Source organism: Bos indicus, chromosome 10 (assembly GCF_029378745.1).
Source record: "Bos indicus isolate NIAB-ARS_2022 breed Sahiwal x Tharparkar chromosome 10, NIAB-ARS_B.indTharparkar_mat_pri_1.0, whole genome shotgun sequence".
NCBI classification, from domain to species: domain Eukaryota; kingdom Metazoa; phylum Chordata; class Mammalia; order Artiodactyla; family Bovidae; genus Bos; species Bos indicus.
Window position 1 is genome coordinate 84,927,802 of NC_091769.1, and position 17,946 is coordinate 84,945,747.

The 17,946-nt window shown below is 44.0% G+C and overlaps 3 protein-coding genes across 8 annotated transcripts in view; 1 reads left to right on the top strand and 2 right to left on the bottom strand.

Moving 5' to 3' along the window:
• Positions 1 to 5,763, top strand: part of DNAL1 (dynein axonemal light chain 1) — a 40,774-nt gene extending 35,011 nt beyond the window's left edge. For both annotated transcript variants that reach the window (XM_019969199.2, XM_019969200.2), the window contains exon 8: positions 336 to 5,763. In XM_019969199.2, the coding sequence (XP_019824758.1) occupies positions 336 to 376 (41 nt within the window). In that variant the 3' untranslated portion in view covers positions 377 to 5,763. The remainder of the gene's footprint in view (positions 1 to 335) is intronic.
• Positions 5,764 to 7,693: 1,930 nt separating this feature from the next.
• Positions 7,694 to 9,537, bottom strand: PNMA1 (PNMA family member 1). Its single transcript, XM_070797849.1, has one exon. The coding sequence runs from the start codon at positions 9,535 to 9,537 to the stop codon at positions 8,476 to 8,478; it is 1,062 nt and encodes a 353-aa protein (XP_070653950.1). The 3' UTR covers positions 7,694 to 8,475.
• A 1,572-nt stretch (positions 9,538 to 11,109) lies between these two features.
• The window catches only part of MIDEAS (mitotic deacetylase associated SANT domain protein), a 72,683-nt gene continuing 65,846 nt past the window's right edge, over positions 11,110 to 17,946 (bottom strand). For 4 of the 5 annotated variants that reach the window (XM_019969201.2, XM_070797847.1, XM_019969202.2 and 1 more), the window contains exons 11-13: positions 16,748 to 16,960; positions 15,039 to 15,235; positions 11,110 to 14,558 (exon numbers count right to left, since the gene is read on the bottom strand). In XM_019969201.2, the coding sequence (XP_019824760.2) occupies positions 14,381 to 14,558; positions 15,039 to 15,235; positions 16,748 to 16,960 (588 nt within the window). In that variant the 3' untranslated portion in view covers positions 11,110 to 14,380. The remainder of the gene's footprint in view (positions 14,559 to 15,038; positions 15,236 to 16,747; positions 16,961 to 17,946) is intronic. The other variant, XM_070797848.1, reaches the window with a different exon arrangement.

Sequence of the window (17,946 nt, forward strand, 5' to 3'; positions counted from 1 at the left end):
ATACTGGGATTGCATATCTTATTGTGAAAAATGAGTATTTCTTTGTGTTTAATGTACAGACGTTTTCTTGTGTTATAGGGCCTTATTTTTCTGCCTGGTACCTGTAGGTGTTTTTATTTGCAGCTCTTCATTTGGGGAGCTGAATATTTATAATTACCTAATCAGCTTGGAAATTCTTCTTAGAGGTTTTTTAGATAACTTGAAAAGATTATTTTGTGGTATCATTTTATTATAGCACACTTCACAGCATCCTCAGGTTTACAAAAAAATATTTTCATGTAGAATTTCACAATCTCTTGAGAATGACCAGAAATAATTTTCTTTTTCATTTTTAGGTACCCCAGTAATTAAAGAAGATGAGGAAGAAGATAACTAACACTACGTTTTCCACTTTGTGTTAACTTATTTAAATGTCATAAGAATAGATAAGTTTTGTATAGTTGTTTATTTTAAAGATTCTGTGTGGGGCAAATGGTTCTTAGACCTCTCATTCCTATCTTTTATTCTCTTAAACCTATTCAGTATCTCTCCCCCACAACAACACCAACCTTATATATTCTAGTTCTCTTTTTAGAAACTACACATTTTCAGGTTTTGTCTTCAGTCCCAGTTACATACTGTGTGGCCCCATCTACTGAAACCTTCATAGACCAGTCATTTTTAATAACAAAAGAAATGTGTTGCTTTATTCAGTTTGTTTAGATTTGTTTTAGGCCAGACATTTAAATATATATACTTAACTATTGAATCTGTAGGCCATCTTTCCTGAAGGTCCATCTCTTTATGACTCAGAAGCACAAATATGCCATGCCTTTGGTTCGGGAAGAGTTCCTCTTAGAATTACAGCAGCAGCCCTAGAATCAAGACACCAAAGTCGAATTGGAAAAGTTAGAGTGAAAAAAGGAAAAATGAGTACCTTGGAGGCCTTATAAGCCCATGTTGTATTTACTTATCTTTTGTTCCACAAGTGTGCGCATTGTCAACTGGAATTTATGTTGTGTTGACCTGCATGTCCACTCAAGTCCTGTACACAATCAGCCAATTGTTCTGTGATCCAGGTCAGTGGTTAAAATGACTGTCATGATCACTCCTTTGACCTGTACTTTGGCCTTATTACACATGTGGACCTAATCTTAGGCACACTTTTTTGGTTTATAGTTCCTTATTTGTTAAATAAGGAAATGTATATAAGCAGTAGTTATATTTGAATTCCTAGCTTAAATGTTGGCCATTCATATTTTTTAAAATTTGCCCTAATAACTTCGGTCTGTTGACTGTCACGTTGAAAGAAATAATTGTTGTGAAGGTAAAGAACTTAAAAGACTGGATTTGGTATCTTTCAATAAGTCAAATTTAGTATTTCAAAGTATATTTTTAGAAATGTTTAAGTTAAACAACTCTAAAAATAAATTATGTAAATGGTTGTGGAAGGAAAAGATGTTTCATTATGGAATCCCAGGCAAATGGCAATATTTTTAAGGATTGCCTCTTCTGTGAAGGATACTAGGTGATTTAACCTCAAAACTGCAAAGCAATAGCTGGATGCAGAGTTTAGAATTTATCATATAAGAAAAATTTGTTTTTGGAAAATGCAAGATATGGTAGTCAGTAATCCAGATGAAGTCCATAGTAGTCTGTGACTGGGTCACTGATAGACTGCAAAAAAGAAGAAGAGGCCCTCTGCCAAATTGTGCCTAAAGTCCCTCAACCAGAGATTATTAATGGTTGCTATTAATATTTCCCCATTTACTTATGTAAAACCAGTCAAAGAAACAAAAGTAGTCCTGGCTTTCAGAAGTTTGCAGCTATTTTAGTAGGAACTACATGATTTCTCTGAATCACTCTGATCAAAAGGGACCCACTGCTTTGACAATCAATTCTAAATAAGTCTAGTGCTTTTTTAGCTTCTTTATGCTCTTCCTTAGTTTGATAGGAAGAAATCTTTGCTCTGACTGGCTTATACATTCAGAGCCTTTGAGTATTTTTTTCTGAACCATAGGCAATGAGAATTACCCTTGGTGATATTTAAGGCCCATAAACTAAGAGGGAAGACGATCTTTTCTTGTACTTTGCACTTCATCTAGTAAGTAAGTTTGAAGCCATATTGCTATGCATGGATGTATTTTCAAAAGTTATGCTGGAAGTGAATATAATAGGGAATGAATGAATGACTTCATATTGAATTTATTTATAAAATGGCTTACACTGTTGATGATTGACTTTTTTGAATTCTGTAGTATAGAAACTAATTTTCTTTTTCTCCTTTTTTTTAAAAAAGTTTTAATTGGAGGATAATTGCTTTATCTCCTTGTTTCTTAATGTCTTTTAATCACTGGTAGTTCTCAGAGAAGTGTAAGGTGCTTTTCTGTGTTAATTTCACACACAATTTATAGTTCAGTTTCACTCAGCAAATATTTGAATGACTTCTGTGCATCCTTTTCTTAGAATTAGAGCGAGAATTCATGTCATTAGAAAATGAAAGATAAGGTATATGAAGAAGTTCAGAATATTCTTTCAACTAATTCTTTATGTCATCCTTTACTGCTGCAAATTTAGCTGATAGTAAATGCCTTTGGTTTATGCTTCTAGGATTAGATATTTGACCTACTTGAAGTGGATTCTGTGTTCCTTGCTTAAGACATAATGCCATTTTAGTGGATCATTCAATTTCTTCTATTCCTGTAGTGATGGAATCAGTGAAAGTGAAAAGTGAAGGTCACGGTTGTGTCTGACTCTTTGTGATCCTGTGGACTGTAGCCTGCCAGGCTCCTCTGTCCCTGGAATTCTCCAGGCCAGAATACTGGAGTGGGTAGCTGTTCCCTTCTCCAGGGAATCTTCCTGACCCAGGGATTGAACCAGGGTCTCCTGCATTGCAGGCAGATTCTTTACCAGCTGAGCTACCAGGGAATCAGTACAGTATTTTAATTTTTCACAGGAAATTTTATTATAGCCTACTGAGGAATTCAGCTTTCCTATGCTCCCTAACTCTAAGCTTATATTGTATTACCTAGTCAGGTTTTGAAAGATTTTTGTGTTCTTTGTAAATAGGAGTGTGTTCCTTTAAACCAGAGTTTCTCAACCTGGCACTATTAATATTTTACGCTGGATAGTGTTGCAGGGTATGGCTGGCTGTTCCTTGTAGTAGGGGATGTTTAGCAGCATCTCTGGCTTTTACACACTAGATGCCAGTAGAACACTCTCCCATGTTGTGACAACCAAAAGTGTCTGTAGACATCGCCATCTGCCCTGTGGGGCACAAGGGTGGGAACAGATTCGCCCCTGGTTAAGAACCAGTGCTTTGTAGAAACATTCCTTTTTCCAAGGTCCATTTATTTTCATTCTGTAGTCATATGCTCGGAGAAGGCAATGGCACCCCACTCCAGTACTCTCGCCCGGAAAATCCCATGGATGGAGGAGCCTGGGAGGCTGCAGTCCATGGAGTCGTTAAGAGTCTGACACAACTGAGAGACTTCACTTTCACTTTTCATTTTCATGCATTGGAGAAGGAAATGGCAACCCACTCCAGTGTTCTTGCCTGGAGAATCCCAGGGACGGGGGAGCCTGGTGGGCTGCTGTTTATGTGGTCGCACAGAGTCGGACATGACTGAAGCGATTTAGCAGCAGCAGCAGTCATATGCTACCGGAGTTGTTTCAGAGGTGATATATTTGATAATCATGGATAGAAGGAAATGGTCACTGGTGTTTTCCTTGTAATGCTGTTTTTAATAATTTTCTTGTAACATTAGAAACTCAGGGCTGGAAGGCTCAACTTATGTTTTTCAGCAGGGTCTCTACTTTTATTGTTTAGCATTCTTACTTAGGACAATAAGTGTTAACCTACCTCTCCTTACTATCAACAGAATCCAATTTTATGATAGATTTTGCTTTGTCTCTGAAGTTTAACATTTTGAGTGTAGAAAACAGATCATCATTCTTTAGGTGTTCATTCTTTATTCATTGTCCAATAATGCACAAATTTTGTAGACTGTAGCAGTCATTAAATACAGAAAAATATTGTATAAAATTTGGTAATTATATATGAAAGTAGCTGGCATAGACACTAACTTTGCATGTGATCAGAAGAATGTCTGGTCATAATTGCCCAGTAACTTGGTATGGTTACTGGATCTATTCCACAAATAGAGGTGGTATAAGACATGTTAATGTGGTTCCTGTGTAAAGAGAAAATTTGACTTGAATAGACGCTTCTGATACCTCTTACCAGTTGGCCTCAAGTAGAATGAGGAGGAGTAAGAAATGAATCTTAACAGTTAACTTATCCTCAGAGTTGGTGATGTGTAAGTTGAGTTGAAGGTAGTTGTCTATGTGACCCAGAATCTTCCAGCTGGATTTTTCTTAGGACAAAATGGAAAATGCGTAGGGCCTGGAAAGGTTGGATTAAGTGACTAACTTAAAAAAAAAGAACTGGGGGGAAGTGTCAAAGCATTGATCATGAGTAGTCTGATTGTCTAAACTGCAATCTAATTGTCTGTTCACAGAGACCTTACGTTGTAAATATTGGCAAAGGGAGAAAAATAACTGTTAAATTGGAAGTTATCCTTTAGCAGAAATCAGTTCCTTTGGCATGCATTTTATTTATTTGGCCTGCTTAATATGTCTGTAAATAACTGAATATAAAACAAATTCAGTGCAGCAGAGCTGGTGCTTCTGACACAGCTAACTTGACCATATTCCTTTATCTTCACTTTAGCATGAGTGTTTTTAACTATAAAGTAAGTGCAATAAAAAAAAAAAAATTAAGGGTATGTTTTTTTAAAAAATCACTGAACTTTTAGAAATCCCTCATTTATATCTCCATTCCTGCCTTATTATCAACCAGCGACTACAAAGAAAGAAAATGAACAAGTAGACTGAGTCTTACCTTTTTCTAACCTAAGATAAATTTTCACTTGACATTTGGAGGAGTCATAACTGGATTCTAGTTAATTTCCCATATTGGGCTGGTTAGAAGGAACCAGCCAACCAAATTATGATCTAGCAAATTTAACAAGGAGGTGAGGGAGAGGAAGCTATTTTACAGTCAATTTGCACTTTAAAATGAACTGGATGTTGGTGAAAAGTACTCTCAAAGGGCAGATGGGTAAATACCCCGCCTGCATGTGGATATTAGAGAATTAAAGTTCATCCTTGCTTGTTCTGAGCCCACCGGAGCAGTAGTTCTGTGTCATCATAATCAGAGTCAGGATTTCCTTATTTCCCTAGTTGGTGTCATCTTCCATGTCTGCTACATGAAGTCATCCCTCTGGGGGATTTATTAAGTAGAATTCTGCTACTCAGAATGGAAATTTGTGAGTTATCTTTCCTACATCTAGATTTAAAAAGTTAATTTAGATGTTGGCTAGATTAAGTTGTGGCTAATGTTAAAACGGTGGGATGTTCTTTGCTTTTTTGATCAGCAGGGTACCTGCCTCTGAGGTGCTATTGCCTAGAGGGATCAATATCAAAAGACCAGTGAGTTGGTAGCTGTAGAGAATATGCATACAGGCAGCTCCTTCTCCCAGGGTGTCAGTCATGGTCATGAGCATCATTCCAGAATCTTTGGCTTCTAGAACCAACTCCATTCTGAAGAACATTTTAACATGTATTAATACTTTAGTAATAATCTTTTATATGCAGGAATTTTGTAGCATGACTTTATGACTAAACTTATTGTGTTAAATTATTTAGAAATGTTGAGTTTCCGAATGTTATTTTGTGAGACTTGTTTTAAAACAGTAATAAATTGTGTTATTTTATAGAAAATCTATTTGTATCTTTTTTGATTACTGTCCATTAGTTTTAACTAATATAGAGCAATTATGTGAACTCTCAATGATATTCAGTTCCAAAGAAATTCAGTCTTTGGATGACATTCCACACAGCTTGTGTGTGAGTGAGAGGGAGAAAAAGAAGGGGGGATTGACTCATTTCTTTGTGCTAAAATTATTTTTCAGTAGTTTACTCCTCTCTCAGGTTTGTAAGTCTTACCCAGTTCTCTGGGCACCATTTCAAATGACTTAAGATCCTGGAAGAAGCACTTCCAGAGACAGCAAGTTACTACTGCACTTGGCCGTTGCTAGTCCTCTCCTCATCTCCAGAAGTGTACAAGGTTAAGCTTGGCAGATAGGCCCTTGATTTGTTGCCTGAAATGGCCTGGTGTTGGCTAGCTCTTTTCTGATACACAAGAAACAGGAAGAACCCAGCAATAGCAATGATATTACACATTTTCCCAGCACATATTCTATGCTGTCAAATGTAACTCTGGTCACAGAATGGGACTGTATTGCAGTTTCTGCTTCTTTATTCCACAGTTCTTTGATTATGAGGATATGTTTCTTGCTGTTGTCCTCCTTTATAAAGCAGATTTTGAGCCTATAAAGAGAAAACCTTAATTCAGATCATAAATAGCACGTTATTTTCAGTTCATTGTTTTCTAGAATAAAGGGTGAACATCTAGAATTCTGACATTGTTTTCTGCCATATATATGTATTGCATTAGTATGTGTGTATGTATATGTAGATATATGCAATTATAGTGAGAGAATCCTAAGTGATGACTTTCCCTCCTAAAATGCAATCAATTCTGCAGCCATAAAAAGATATGGTGTATCCCTATATATGGATAAAGTATGTCCATATTGGGTAAAAAACATGAAGAACCTATTACTTCTTTTTGTTATGAGTGTAATATGTGTATATGTGTATGGTGGGAAGAGGGTGTATGTTTATGACGGCATGTTGGTGAGAAGGTGGGAGTGAGTGTGTGAAGACAGGATGGTGAGAGGTGAGGAGAGGGTACCAGTGCCAAGCCTGTGGGAGTGGAGGAGGAGGTTATGAGGGAAGGGGGGAATGCAGACGTGCTTGTGGGGGTGAGTTAAGGTCTGCAAATGTGTTGTGGGGGTCAAAGATGTGACGTGTGTGTTGAGAGAAGAAAGGAAGATGGAGGAACAGACATGGTAAGTGAGGACATGAATGAGTGTACAGAAAAATATACCCATACAAAAATATACCATATACCAATTATCAGCCTTTATAAATACGTTTACCTTGTGATCATTACACAGACCAGCTAGCCTTGTTACTATGGGAAAACTCCACTGAACTCTTATGTTCATTTAATCACTTCTGGATTTACTAGAATTTCAAAAGATGGACAACTTCAGTCACTGAATCTCTGGAACCAAATAAACATGTTTTAAGTTGTATTTCTCTTTTTATATCCTCTTGATATAAGTGACTGCTGTGATACTGAACCATCAATTTTATACAAGTATGATGAGTTATTATTCCTGCAGTGAAACAGTTTTAGCTGAAAAAAGATTTACAAGGGCGGCAGGGGGTTGGGGGGCATGGGGGGTGCGGGGGAAGCATTGCTAGATAACCTCCTAAACTCCATTTCAGGATTTTCTAACATTTTATAGTAAGTTAATATTTAGTTTATAGTAAGTTAATATTTAGTTATCAACTAAATAAATATTTAGTTGATTTTGCCTTCAAACACTTCTCTGGTAGAAAACATGCAAAGATTGAATATATTGAAAGGTACTGCAACTTCAAATTACATAGTATGATATAAAACTTAAAAGAACTGAGGTTTGGGGTTTTTTTCAGTGACATGGCGAAGTCTTCCTAAGAAGATCATAGAGCTTAATTACACTGAAATTTTTCATACATGTCAGAAAAACAAGACAAGAGAATTTAAAAAATATTTTTATTAATAAACATGTATTTGATAACTTCAAACTGAGAACCAGCATGAACAAGGTAAACTACTCTTCAATGATAAAGATTTGAAATGGGGGAATAGATACTGAGCTGGTTCATATTAACCTCCCTGTTCTATTCCTATCTTGTTCAGTGAAGACTTCATACACAACTCTGTAAGTGCAGTATTTCTAACACCTCCTTTTACAGCCTCAGAACACGTCTCAGTTAAACTGATCTAGATGTTTAAAGATGAAAAATGAGAAATTTGCACTGGAAAGTTGAATAATATCTAATTCACACTTCTTTCCGTTAATATAAATCAGGAACAATTTACAGTAAACACAAAAACTACTCACAAGAGTAGTAATAACAACAGTTCACATTTTTACTCAACACTTCCTGTGTGAGCCAGGCCATGCACTAAACTTCTGAACACGCAATTTCACATTCAGTTACCTCTGGGAAGTGTCACGAGTTCCCATGGTTTTCACAACTGATGATGATGCCATGATGACAGCTTGCAGCACTGACAACTTGCACTGTCCAAGCCTTTCCCTGGCATTGTGGCTGACATGACTCACTTGTACTGCAGCAGCTCTGGTGCTCGCTTGCAAGGTTTTACCAATGTTAACGTGAATATGCAGGCCTGACTTACCCCAGGAAAATCACACTAAGTCTTTACCACTAGGTGACATATCTGCAGGACAGCACAGAAACACGAAAAGCAGCTGTGATCTAGGTCTGCACTAAAGTCCGTTTTCTCGGGACTCAGAAGTGCCCCTCCAGGCCTAACTGCAAGAGGGCGGCTTCAGCTGCCGCCTCCTCTTCCTTGGCCTCCTCCTCACGGATCTGCACAAGCAACTGGAAGAGGTTAGGGGCCGGCCCTTCCGCAGCCCCGGTCAGCCATAGCTGCCTTCGGATGGCCCCGCTGTGGTTGGCCCCCGCAATGACTTGTTCCAGGCGGGCTTGGTTCACGTTCTCTTTATCTATGGCTCCCTTCTCCACCACCTTCTGCAGCAGGGGCTCCAGACGAATGACATAAGCAGATAATTTTTCTCCCGGGTTCTGGTAAGTGTTCAGAAATCTGACCTGCACATCCCTGGAGCTCTCCACGCTTCCAAACACCTGCTCAAGTGCCTTCAGGCATTCGGCGGTGGTAATATCTGGGTTGTTGGTCTTGAGGATGCGGATGACATCAGCGGCAGGGCCTCGAAGACTCTCCATCAACCGCCGCCTCTTTTCTATATCAGACACCTGCCACTCCTCAATGACCTCATTAGCGTGTTCCAGCCAGGGCTCAAATGTCTCCTCCCCAGGCCCCGGGATGTCCCTCCCCGAGAACAACGTCAGCTTCTTGTACCATATGGACTCTATAAGAGGCTTAATAACATTATCCAAAATATAGTTTAGCATCTCTGCTGGCATATCTGGGCCTGGGGCTGGAGAGGAGTTCTCAAACCCAAGGACACGGGCAACATCTTGCACAGTCCATCCCTCTCGGGCTAGGAAGAGATGCAACCTTTCTAGAAATTCAGCGTCGGAAGTCGGAGGCTTAAAGACTACTTTCCAGACCCCTCCTTTACCCGGCATCTCCCTGGGGATGGCAGCGTAATCCACAGTGCCAGTGAGCTCTAACAAGGCTGCTTTGGCATTCTCTTCCCTCCAGAACATTCTCCCAAGCACTCGATAGTGCACCTGGGGCATCGCAGCCTGGAGGGTCTCTTCGATTTCAGCCTCATCGCAGTTCACCGGGATCCCCCAGACCAGCAGGGCTCTCTGGGAATTCACATCCATCCCTCTACACCAGTCTTCCAACAGTGTCATCGCCATTTCCCCAACTATCAAGGGCCCCTGATAGTTGGGTTATCAGGGGGTTAGATACGAGTCAAAACTGTGGCTCCCTGTGCTAAAGGACTTAGGACGACAGCGGACACTCCCCTGCAATTTGCCCGAGGAGTCAAGCTTCACGCAATCACAATTAACGAACGACACCAGAATCCGGCTCTCGTCCTTTCACTGCCCCCACCAACGTCCGTCCTCCACGTCCTCGGAGCGAAACTTGGGGGATGCTCAGTCACGCGCCCAACGCCATCTTGTGTCTCCGATCGGCATCCGCGGGCCCGGTCCCGCACCTGCAGGCAGGGTGTCGCGTCTCGGCGCAGAGGCCCGGAGGGAAGACAGGCGGAGATGGCAGGAGACGCCGCGCTCTGAAGAGGCCGCCGGGGTGTGATCCCGGGGCGTGGCCGCCCGTTCTCCGCAGCTCAGGCGCCGGCCACTCGCTGCTGCCCCTCCTGGCATCAACCCGGCTTCCGCGGTCAGAGCTCGGCCTTCAGGCGCGCGAGGAGCCGCTCTTCTGCAGACTGCGAACTGTGCCGCCCCTGCAGGGGGAGACTGTCCAGAGGTCGCCGCGAGGCCAGCCCAAGAGCGGCTTCTTCACTGGCGCAGGTACACCCCTCTGGGCGGCGACGACAGTCGGATACCCTGAGCACCAGCAGCCGAGGCGCGGGAAGGAGGCGGAAGCGAGGCTAGAGGCGGCGCCGGCGAAGGCAGGCCGCAGGGGCTGCGCGTGGGCTGCGGCGAGCTGACCCGGAACGGAGAGGCTGCCGGCCTGACTGACCCGCAGCCAGCCCAGGCGTTACTGCGGCAGCGAGGGGCGGGGCCGGCCGGCGAGTGGCTTTCGCCCCGCCCCCGCATCCGAAGCCTGCGCGAGCGTAGCCAAGGCAACGGCGGCCTGGAAGACTCCAGACCCTGACGCTCCGGCTGCCTGCGGTTGCCATGGTGCTAGCAAGGGACTCGCGGAGCGTTCTCTGATGGCGCATTTCCTTTTTCACACTTTCCAGATTTTTTTTTTTCCTTTTTAAACAAAGCACTGTGTTTAAAAGTTTAATTCTGGAGTGCATTGAAAATGATATGAGTCTGTCAAGGAAGACTTAACTCACGTCGCTCCTTCAACCAGTCCAGTTCAGTCGCTCAGTCATTTCCGACTCTTTGCGACCCCATGGACTGCAGCACGCCAGGTCTCCTTGTCCACTCCCAACTCCCGGAGTTTTCTGTTCAAAAACAGATGCGGTACCAGCCAATCGATCGCACTGTGCACCCTCCGCGAACTTCATCCCAATAAGACTAAAACGCTGGAAGTGTGCAGTGTTTTCCTGTCAGACACTGAGTTGAGCCTTTTTCTTCTAAAATTTTGTAAGATCTAGATCTATTAAGTAACCTTTGTAGCCAAGCAAACGCTAGTGTGTTATTTCCCCTGTCCTGGCATCATTGACAATGGACTGATAAAACAGAATGCTTATGGTTCAAAAATTTCACGTAATCCCTTGCAAGCAAACCAAGGCCGATTTACGTCAATCCCAGATGGTTGAAAATCTCCCCTAAAGGACACAGCATTCAACTATGAATTTTTAAAACCTTATTTAATAAAAGGTTTAAAGATACAGAAGAACATTCAAAAGTAAATAAGTTACATAGGTACATTACAATCACATCAGCAAGATTTTCTTTAGTGTGTTAATTTTTTTTTTTTATAAAAAGCACACAAAAAATAAAATCTTCAGTCTGGTCTATCACAACTGTACAGCAAAAGAGGTAATATTTATATATATGTACACTATTTTAATATGTAACAGTCTTTTTAAAAAAGGGTGCCACAGGCAGCAAACACACAGAAGGCAGTGTCTGATTTTTTTTTTCAAAATAAAAGGAATATACTTATTTATATGCTATTAAAATATTTGTACAATAATTACAGACTGTCAAGGCTGTTCCTGTGCTCTGTCCCCTCCAAGGCCTTCGACTGAGAGACAAATGAGGAAAAGGTGAAACAGCTGCAAATTGTTAGAGGCAAATATTAACACAGCAAAAATATGGGGAGGACATACAATTGTTTTATAAAAATATGCATACTTCCTGTAAACCTAAGAAGTTAGGTTTGCCAGTATGGTAATAAATACCATCCAAGAAAAGTGAGCCTCAATAAAAACATTTAAATAGCTGAGGCTTGAATATGCGTTGTATTCCTCCTTCATCTTAACATCTGGCATGTGAGAAGAGGTTAGGTCACTGAGGCAGTTAAATATAGACATATTTAGACATAAGCAGCACACGACCTCTGTGCCAGGGTGGAAGTGGGCAGCAGAAAGGATGGGTGTGTACCTTAGCTGTGAGGGGGGCGGCTGAAGGCATGGAGGACAGTGCTGAAGCACTGTCTCCGTGGGTGGGTAAGAGACCTCAGAGATGGTCTAGAACACAGGCACTAGGTTAGTTTCATGCCCTTAGCTGAGTGTAGGTGGAGGCTGAGAGATGGATATGTGAGATGGTGTGGGGAGAACCTTATAAAGCTGAAGGTGTTTATTGTTTAACTTCTTAAAGCAAAGAGTTTTGAGTAGAAGAAAAAAAATACAAGCCGAACATTTTCATAGGGAGAAAGCACCATAAAGGATACACCTATGCCAGCTTCTGTGGCTGCACCTACTTTATGGCAGGTCACGTGCCACAACTTCATCTGTTCGCTAAACATTTCACCTTTTACACTGCATTCTAGATATAAATTCATTCTGAAACATAAACCTAATTTAAAATTCGATGTTGGGTGGGGTTAATACGGAGAGGTACCATCTTGATTTTCTCCATCTATATTCACCTGCTCTTGTCTCTGTGAGCTTAGAAGAGGAAAATCACTCTAGACAAAGGAGGTTTCTGTTACCACATGTCCAAAAAGTGGCCTGAAACTAAATGCAGTTTAAATAGAAAAAAACCTCGGGAAATGTAAGTAGCACTTTGGGGCAAAGCTGCGAAGGCACTCATATTACACGTGATTTAGAAAAGAGCCTAAATTTGCTACCTTCCTGTTTTGGGAGGGTATAGGAGATTTTTGCAATCTTGGGCTATTGAGCATGTAGAAACCTATGGAAGAAACTCACTGGGAAGTTAGAGGTCTAGTTAGTCATCAGGAGTTGAGGAAGGAGGAGAATTTTGTCACTCCCAGAGCTGGGCTCCTGTATAACCATATTAATACAGAAATGAATGCAAAAAAAAAAAAAAAAAAAACAAACCCCAAAACCTGATAGTGCATAGTTTAGAACAAAACTCCCCACTCCCAGCTACCAATATGATGCCTTTAGGCTATCTCAGAAGAATAGCAGAATGAATACTTTTTGGCTCCTTCCTAACATGTAGACCTGTTATATACTTGCATTCACTTGGAACTTCTTTTTACACAACTAAAGTTGAATAGAAAGATCAGAGAAATAATTCAGCCCTCCTATGGGGCTGGCAAGTGAAGGGGCCTCCTGAATCTTCTAGCCCTTTCACTTCAGTGACTCCATGCCAAATATGGCTTATTCAAGCCAGAAACAAAACCAGAATTCTGGCTTCCAGCCAATCCCCTCAGGCAACTTGAATGTTCAGCAGGGAGAAGAGGTAGCAATAAGAACTGCATTTGATTTCCCTTCACCCTGCTAGCCTGTGGTTTGGTGACACCTTCCACCTGCTTTCAGTGCTACTATCATTCCTGTTGGCAAAACTTCCAGAGCAACGGGGCAAGGGACTTTAAGGGTCTTGGAAATACGAGGTTGGGGGAGGGGGTGCCAAGAAGGTGCCTTGTTTTGGGATAAATGCACTTGGGCCTCTGGAAAGAAGGAAGCCCCTGGTCCCTGAGAGGATGTTAAAAATTAAATATTAAGAATAAATAAATAGCTCCCAAATGACACAAGTCAAGGAATGAAGGCTCCTGTCCAATCTGGCTAGGAGGCCTCCCCCTCCCAGGGAAGGATCCAGAAATCTCCAGCATGCACAACTGAGGGCTGAGCTGTGGATATCAGCTAGACCAGGTACGGTGGGGTTAAGGTGGCAGCTGCCGAGGGCAGAACAAAGGCAAGCAGGGAACTTGCACCAAGGAGGAGCAGGCTGGGCTTAGGCTAAGCTCCCTTAGCAGCCTCCAGGGCCTAAAGGTATTTGGCAAAATGGTGGGAAACCAGAAAAGCCAAGGCCTGTCAGAAGCTCCCTCAGGCCTAGCCCTGGAGCAACTCTGCAAATTGTGCACAGTCCCTTCCCTTCAGCAGGCTGAGAGCATGCAAGGAGCACTGGCTCCTTTCCCGAACATCCGAGAAAACCTTCCTGCCCCGGCAGGCTGACCAGGAATGGGTACCTGTCCTGGTCTCTCTCCCTGCCACCCTCCCCGTTCTGGCAGCCTCCCTCCTGGGGAGGAGGTGGCCTCTATAAGGACACAGTTACCGGAGCAGCCAGGCTGAGCTCCCTCTCGGAGATAGCCACCACACTCCTTCCCAGGGAATCCCTTTCTGGGACTTCGGGCAGGCCTGCGCAGGTCCCCTGGGGGGAGGTGAATGCTGCCAAGGGGGCGCACTTGTGCTTTGCTCTCCATGGTGACCGAGGGGAGCAGGGGGAACAAAGACGGAAGCGGCTGCGTGCTGAGATTGTGGCGCTGGGGCCCCTCCCCAGGGGTAGCCCGGGCGAGCAGGGACTTTCCTAGTTTCTGGAAAGCGGGGAGGAAAACTTCCGACAGACCAAATGCAAGAGAACTGGATCCTACAGCCCTTTACACTGCTCCTGGGACCTTTATAAATAAAAAGGGCCGTTTATTGAATTGTATTCGTTTTGCAGAGACAAGTCCGCGCGATCTCTCCCTCCGCAGGCTCCGGAGCTCCAGGCCTCAGCCTCTCTCGCCCGCACCGCTCTCCTCCCGCAGGGCCGGCTGGTGCGGGGAGGCGGCCGCAGTGGCTGCAGCGGCCGCGGCCTCTTTCTCCTTCTGCCTCAGGGCAGCTGCCTTCTTCTCCTGCTCCGCGTGGCTCTTCATGTGGGCGCTGCGACTCTTCACCTTGAAAAACACCCTGTAGCCGAACAGGAGGGGCTCCAGTCAGGTCTGTCTCCCCCACTGAGACCATAGGGCTAGAGCACTTGCACGTGTCTGTTTGAGTGTGTGTGTGTGTCTGTGTGTGTGAGCACTTGCACGTGTCTGAGTGTGTGTGTGAGCACTTGCGCGTGTGTGTGTGTGTGTGTGTGTGTGTGTGTGTGCGTGCGTGCGTGCGTGCGTGCGTGCGTGCGTGCAGTAGGGGCTCCCTGGCCCTTCTGGCTTGCCAGGAGCCACGTGGCCTAGCCCCACCCTCCAACAAAGGCTACCGATTCAGTGACATCATTCCTCTTCTAAAAGCTGCCTAGCGACGTCACTGCCCTGGAAACCCCCTGAGCCAATCAGGAGACGAGGCGCAAGCTGTGACTCCTCCTACTTCTCTGTAGGAATGGCCGCCCGCCCCTCCTCCAACCTCAGCCAACCCGCCAGGTTCCGGTGGAGACTGGGCCTGCCGTCTTACCTGCCGCATTTTTTACAAGGGAAAGTGTTCTCCTGATTCTGGGTCTTATTAAAAGTCTCTGTTTTTTTCTTCTTCTCTGAAAAAGGTAGTGCCCTTCGTGACTTTCCTGGCCCCTCCCTTGGCTTCTCTGAGGCCTGGCCACCCGCAGATCCAGGGGCGTTGGACTCGTGGCTTCGGAGGATGAGGATGTCATTGGCCTGGAGAGAGTCAAAAGAGGAGAGGTGAGAGATTTAGGGAAATGAGAATCCCAAATTCTGGAACATCAGCAAACAGCAGGCTTGTAAAGATCACGCACTCCTGCACAGTGGCCCCCTAGCATGCTCTTGAATCTTTCCAATGACAAGGCACTCAGTGTCTTTTTGGAAGCCCAATCCATCTTTGACCAGCTCCGTTTTTACAAATTGCTGGTACAGTAGTTTGGTGGGACAGCCCTAGCTCTATAAGATAGGACTTCCTGATGCATCTGACAGGGGTCTTGCTTAATTAATGACATGGCTTCACGTTTTCAGTATTTCGTCTGTGACATTATTCCATAAATGATCTTCAAATCTATGTAACATGTCAGGTCACTCAGAGGGTATAGAGGGGACAGAAGGCCCTGCCACCAGAGAACTCAGTCTGAAGGGACAGACACACAGGCAGCTAGCTCATGACAATAGGGGCCACCATGGGAAATGCCAAGCAGGTAACACAGAGCACAAGACACCTGGTGTAGACCTGGAGAGGTGCTGCTCAGGGTATGCGAACCATGGACCTTGGGATATGAGAGACCCAGATGTCCATTAGAAGTCACACGTGCATGCACTGGATCAAACCCCATAGAAAAGCATTCATAAAAGTTCAGCAGAACTCAGTGGAGTGTGTATATAAAGAACAGCTCTTAGAGGAGTGCTACCAAGGCTCAGAAGGGAGCAAACCACTGTGTCTACAGTTTGGGAGTGGGGTTTCCTGCAAGTGTGTAAGTATACAAGTTAAACTAACAAAGACTCTCATACTAGTTTGCCAGCAAAGCCTTCCCAGGGGTCTGTCTCTTGTGGGGCCCTCTCCCTGTCTTTTGTGGGGCCAGGAACAGCTCTGGCCAGTGTGTCTTGCTTCTGAGTCTGTGATGTTGTGGACAAAACACTGTACTAAAGTCATTTAGCATCTCTGAACCCAGTTTCCTCCATCTGCAAGGTGGGCGTCAACACTGTATGGGGTTATTATGAGGAATGAATGAGATGATGAACAGGAAAGCACTTTGCAGACATGAATGAGGCACCATTATTGTTATTCCCGTTGTCTCAGCTCCATTTCAGACACTTTTGTCAAGGACGCAGCTCTCTTAGGGGGAGCCCTGTTTGAACTATAAGTCAGGAGTGCTTCCCAACCCTCCCACACACCTTCTGGATTTTCACAAAGTCTCTTTCCTCTGTGTCTCAGATATAGAAGCAGGATAGTATAAAATTAGTAGCAGATTCTGGAGTCAGGCTGCCTACTAGCTATCTTATCTTGGGCCTCAATCTCATCTGTAAAATGGGAATGATGACAGTACCTACTACCTGGGTTTATGAGGATTAAATGAGTTAACAGCGTAAAATATTTAGTGCACTTCTTGCCACGATGATGACAATCATCGTCATGTTCCTGTTCTGCCCTCCCTCCCACACCCCCAGGCCCAGCTCCAGCCATCCTCCTTGGTCCTGGGCTCCCCCAGGGAAGGCCACACTTACCGACTCATTGGCCTGTAGTGTCTGTGTGGCTTTGACAGCCGCTGCCCGCCGGCTTCGCTCTCGCCCCTCTTCCTGCTCCCCCTTGTCCTGGGTCTCTGGCATCTCCTCCTCCCCCTCCTTTCTGGTCTCTTTTTCTTCCTTCTTGGGCTCTAGCCTCTCTTCATTTGGGGACTCTCTTCTGGGAGGAGGCACCCTTGGGAACTTCTGGGAAGTCTATGGGGGACGAGAACAGGGGAGTGAGCCCACAGTGCGGTCACACAGTCATATACACTAAGTCTGATCCAGCGAGGGGCTCACAAGCCCCGGCTAATCCTGCCTGCATTGCTTGGCCCAGCACAGCCTCCTGTGCTATGACCTTACACCCTTCCACAGCTAGTCTGCCTGTAAGAGGAGAGGCTTGAGGGCCTGGGAGCCCTCAGAATGAGACCAAGCACTTGAGGTGGGGCTGGGGCATGGAGGGAACCTGCCCGTCCCACCCCACAGGCCACCTGTCTTCTTGGGTATATCCAAGAGGGATTCTTGGGGTAGGGTGGCCTGGTGGGGCCAGGTGCCACTTTGAGCTCCATTCTAAACTATCTTTGTAATGTTTTCTGTCTCTCTACCCTCTTCCCATCTGCAAAAATGGGAACTAAATCACTCCCTGTCTTAAAGCAGCATGTCACTACGTGTGGACTTATGACCCCAAGATGATATTAGGTGGATGCATGGACACAGGATTAAATAACATTCTCTTTTTACAGAATTGAATAACATTCTCTTTTCAGTTCTCTTTCAACCCTGATTATGTCAAGGACAAAGCCTCAAATTGGCGTTAATGTGTCTTTTATACTTCTTTAGACTTAACAAGGAGAGGTTAGGCCTCATCTCAGAGGTTTGGCAGGTGGTAATACCTGGCTAGAATTTCATAACATTGTTTGGTTTTCATATATATAAATATTTTTACCAGTACCTTCTGTGACAAAGAGCACTGGTTTTCTATTTATGGTTGTGATATAAAGCTTCCCTTTAGAGTTGATTTAAAGAAAAATAAGTACTAGCACAAATGGTGTGTGGACATGACAAAAGTATTAATGGTGACATGTGGTAGGATGCAGATAGAGCAGAATTCATACAAGTGACACAAGAATGATTAAAGTTGAGGGAACGGTGTCAGAGGTCTGCTAAGAGAGGACAAGAAACTGATGCTGGTATGAACAGTG

What these genes read in the sequence shown, in the direction of transcription:
- PNMA1 (XM_070797849.1), bottom strand. Translation starts at nt 9,537, where the DNA reads ATGGCGATGACACTGTTGGAAGACTGGTGTAGAGGGATGGATGTGAAT.